This window comes from Sphaeroforma arctica (genome assembly GCF_001186125.1).
Source record: "Sphaeroforma arctica JP610 unplaced genomic scaffold supercont1.1104, whole genome shotgun sequence".
NCBI lineage: Eukaryota > Ichthyosporea > Ichthyophonida > Sphaeroforma > Sphaeroforma arctica.
The window spans coordinates 12620-16625 of record NW_014039454.1 but is presented as its reverse complement, the minus strand read 5'-3'; the positions used below and the strand labels follow the sequence as shown (position 1 = coordinate 16625).

At 41.5% G+C, this 4006-nt stretch overlaps 1 protein-coding gene across 2 annotated transcripts in view; it reads left to right on the top strand.

The window, feature by feature from the left end:
- SARC_09995 overlaps nt 1-4006 on the top strand; it is a gene marked incomplete at both ends in the record, with an annotated part of 6302 nt that overhangs the window by 579 nt on the left and 1717 nt on the right. The window contains 5 exons of one of the 2 annotated variants that reach the window (XM_014295972.1): nt 206-304; nt 981-1228; nt 1711-1951; nt 2451-2602; nt 2936-3110. In XM_014295972.1, coding sequence (XP_014151447.1) covers nt 206-304; nt 981-1228; nt 1711-1951; nt 2451-2602; nt 2936-3110 — 915 coding nt within the window. Of the gene's footprint in view, nt 1-205; nt 305-950; nt 1229-1710; nt 1952-2450; nt 2603-2935; nt 3111-4006 lie in introns of both variants that reach the window. The other variant, XM_014295973.1, reaches the window with a different exon arrangement.

Genomic DNA, 4006 nt, shown 5'->3' with positions numbered 1-4006 from the left:
TATATATATATATATATATATTACATCCCATACCTAGTGTGTTTACCATTTCTCCATCTAGAGAGAAGTAGAGTTGCTATCTCGGGAGTAGCATATAGTATTTTAGCATGCAATGGCATGGTGTTTGCACTTCTGTGACACCGGTGCTTATTAGATATTTATTCAGCTTTGTATACTAATCGCCTAAACTTCCTGTTTCCGCCAGGAATCATCGCACTGAAGTACACCAATGGCGACCCGTGCCCCACCGACAGCACCAAAGAGCGGAGCACGCAGATTACATTTGTGTGCAACAAACACACAGGTGAGTGCCTTATAATCACGTGTGATCCGTGAGGTGTATATGCGGGCGATGGGCGTGTGTGTGATTCTCTTGTATTTTGTAGCGTAGGGTGTGTGTATGTTGTGCTTGGGTCAACTGCATAGCTAAGTATGTGTCTGCTTAGTAACTATGTGTCTGTATGCTGTATGTGTATGCGTAGCTATGTATGTGTCTGTTTCATAGCATGTGTGTGTATGTTAAATAGCTATGTATGTGTCTGCTTAGTAGCTATGTATGTGTCCGTTTAATAGCTATGTATGTGTCTATTTAATAGTTATGTATGTGTCTGCTTAATAGCTATGTATGTGTCTGTATAGCAGTTGTGTATGTGACTGTTTAATAGTTGTGTATGTGTCTGTTCAATAGCTATGTATGTGTATATTTAAAAGTTATGTATGTGTCTGTATGATAATTATGTATGTGTCTGCTTAATAGCTATGTATGTGTCTGTATAGCAGTTGTGTATGTGTCTGTTTAATAGCTATGTGTTTGTCTGTTAATAGCTGTCTATGTATGTGTATGCGCAAGGCATTGTCCCGTCTAAAACCTGCGATTGTAAAATCCGATGTTTGCTCAGCTATAATACACATACCTACCGCTCAATCCGGTCCTGAAATACAACCCCTAGTCCGAAAACCCTTGAACACCCCAAATCCAGGCACAGGACAGCCCCGCCTGGTCCTCAATGACCTAGACTGCACACTCGGGTTCATCTGGGAAACTGTGCACGCGTGCTCGGATGTGGATGCGAGTGTGGAGTGTGCGTTTACAAGCACGTTCAGTGGCATGCCGTATGACCTGTCTCCGTTGACTGAGCCCGAGGGTGCGTGGGAGGTGACAGATCCAGCGACTGAGTACAAGTACTACCTGAATGTGTGCCAAGGCATCAGCAACGTGCACGCGGGGGTGAGTGTGGGTGAGCGGGTTGTGGGGGAGTGGGTGCGTGTGGTTACATGTGTACCTGCAGTTTATACAGAGTGCATGTAGGTGCACACACGTTGGTGTAGTTTTGTACAGGCTTCATATACATAGCTTCATACATTGACTTGTAGAATGGGTGTCCCCGTGAATGCATCTGAGCCACTCCATCTGCGACAAGTGCTGAGACATGCATGCGTACCTTGACACAGAGGCAAGCATTTCCTATACATCTGCATATACATACTTCATCTGTGACTATATAACTGGTTGTTCTAAAAACACACCACTGTATGTACCTTATATACTGCACTCATGTCTCTTACCATCGCAGACACATATGTGCCTATATAACTGGTTGTTTTACCCACATACAAATGTATATATATATATATATATATATATACTTATACACCCTCTTCATGTCGACTCTCTCTCTCCTGACTCGTCTATACCTCCACGCACTTTAGGCCCAGGGCTGCCCGGTGAACGCAGGTGCGTGCGAGACCTCACCCACAGACGACTCCTTCAGACCACTCAACCTCGGCCGTATAGTGAGCCGTCCCTCAGTGAATAACGAAGGTCTTGTGGAGATACGCTACATGCATGGCAGTCAATGCCACGACCATCACTACCACAGGCAGACCCTCATACTGTTTGAGTGTGATGAAAGTGCTGGTAGAGGCGCACCCGAGTTTGTCAGCGAGTCGGGTATGTGGTGGTTGTAGGGGTGTACTTGTGTGGGGAGCGGGGCTGTCTCTGTGTATGTGTAGGGATACTGTGTGTGTGTGTGTGTGTCTATGTACTCATATATATGCACGGAAGTTATACATCTAAGATATATACCTAAGTTATATACCTCAATTGTATACCTAAGCTAAATACCTAAGTTACATATACCAAAGTTATATTCCTAAGTTATGTCTCTACGTCATGTATTTGTTGTGTGCCTGAGTCATATGCCTAAGTTGTATAATCAAGGTATATATCTAAGTTATATGCAACAAACAAAACACTGCTTCAATCGTCGTATGCCTGTGTACTAAACAAGACTATTCCATACAACCTACATACTAAACCTAACTCCTAAACCCTAAACCTTAAATCCTAAACTCTACCGAACATCACGAGTTTGTCACCATATAACCTACTCACCCAACCCGAACCTTAAACCTCTAAACTCTGAACCCTAAAACCCTAAACCCTACAGAACATTGCGAGTACGTGTTCCGCTGGAAGACTAAGGCAGCTTGTCCGCTAAGTGCAAGTGTCATCGACCACTCAGAGAACTGCAAGATCGAACACCCCGTGACAGGCCATGTGTACGACCTCACATCCATGGCAACAGGCAACCCCTACAGGGTACGTGCATGTGTGGGCTCAGTACATACACACTGTACATGTGTGTGAGTGGATGTATGTATGTATTCATTTATGTGTGTTTGTATGTGTGCGTGTGTGTGTATGTGTGTGTGTGTGTATGTGTATGTATGTATATATTTTATATTTATATTTTATATATATATACATATATATTATATATTACATATATATATATATATATATATATATATATATATATATATATATATATATATTATATATATATCTATATATATCTATATATATATATATAATACAGCCAGCGCCTTGAATACTCTCACATTCAAATATATTTCTCCCTTTTCCCCACAGTTCTACCGTGATGGGTATGTATATCACATGTCTATGTGCGGCCCATTAATTGAGACCTTTGGGTGTCCTCCTGGAGTGGCCCTGTGCCAAACAAAAAGGACCAATAGTGACCCCGAAGGCGAATACCACGAGCCCTTGGGGTACTCAGCCAAGACATCTCTTATGTTTGCCGGAGGTATGCCGCATCTGTGTAGCATTTATCATGGTTTTATTATTTGTCTAGCTATTTCCCTTTTGTTTATAAGTGTCTATGTTTGGAACACATTTGTTCTGTACATAAGCATATATGTATATATATGTGTGTGTAGATGTATATGTGTTGTTGTTGTGTGACGCTAAACATTGAAGATGTACACATACATACATATATACAGGAATAGATATATATATAAACATATACATGTATATATATATATACGCCATTCTACGCGCATGTGCATATACATATACATATACACCACTCTACGCGCATGTACATTGTATCTCCTACTAATATTGCAGTAGGTCTAAATTAGCCTTTTCTGTTGCGTTGTCCCTCTTCAAGCGTAGTCGCCCTAAACCAAGTTCTTTTGTCCAGATTACTGGTGTCAACCCTCGGCCATTGGTATACCTTCATACACACATGCGCAAGTACACAATGTATATGTTTTGACGTTCTAGGGTTACAGGGTTTTAGGGGTTTGAAAGTCCACCCAGACGTAGAAACAAACATCGATACGCATATAAGCCTATATTCTCGCCTGTCCCCTTCCCTTTAAAGGCCCGGGGGTTGGCGCCTACCAGGCTCCACACAACGAAGCTGGTACTAAAGATGAGTTATGAGCTATGGTCTCCGTTGAGATACACACGAACACGTACGCTATGTTATATATGTGTGTATACGGAGACTTTCACACGTTTACATATCCTATACAATTTATGTGCGCTGTGTTATATATGTGTATACAGACACTCCCACACACACGCAGTCACCTACACCACCCAACGCACACTCACTCACTAATTATATATATATATATATATATATATATATATATATACTACCTCCCTCTCTCTATAATATATATAATA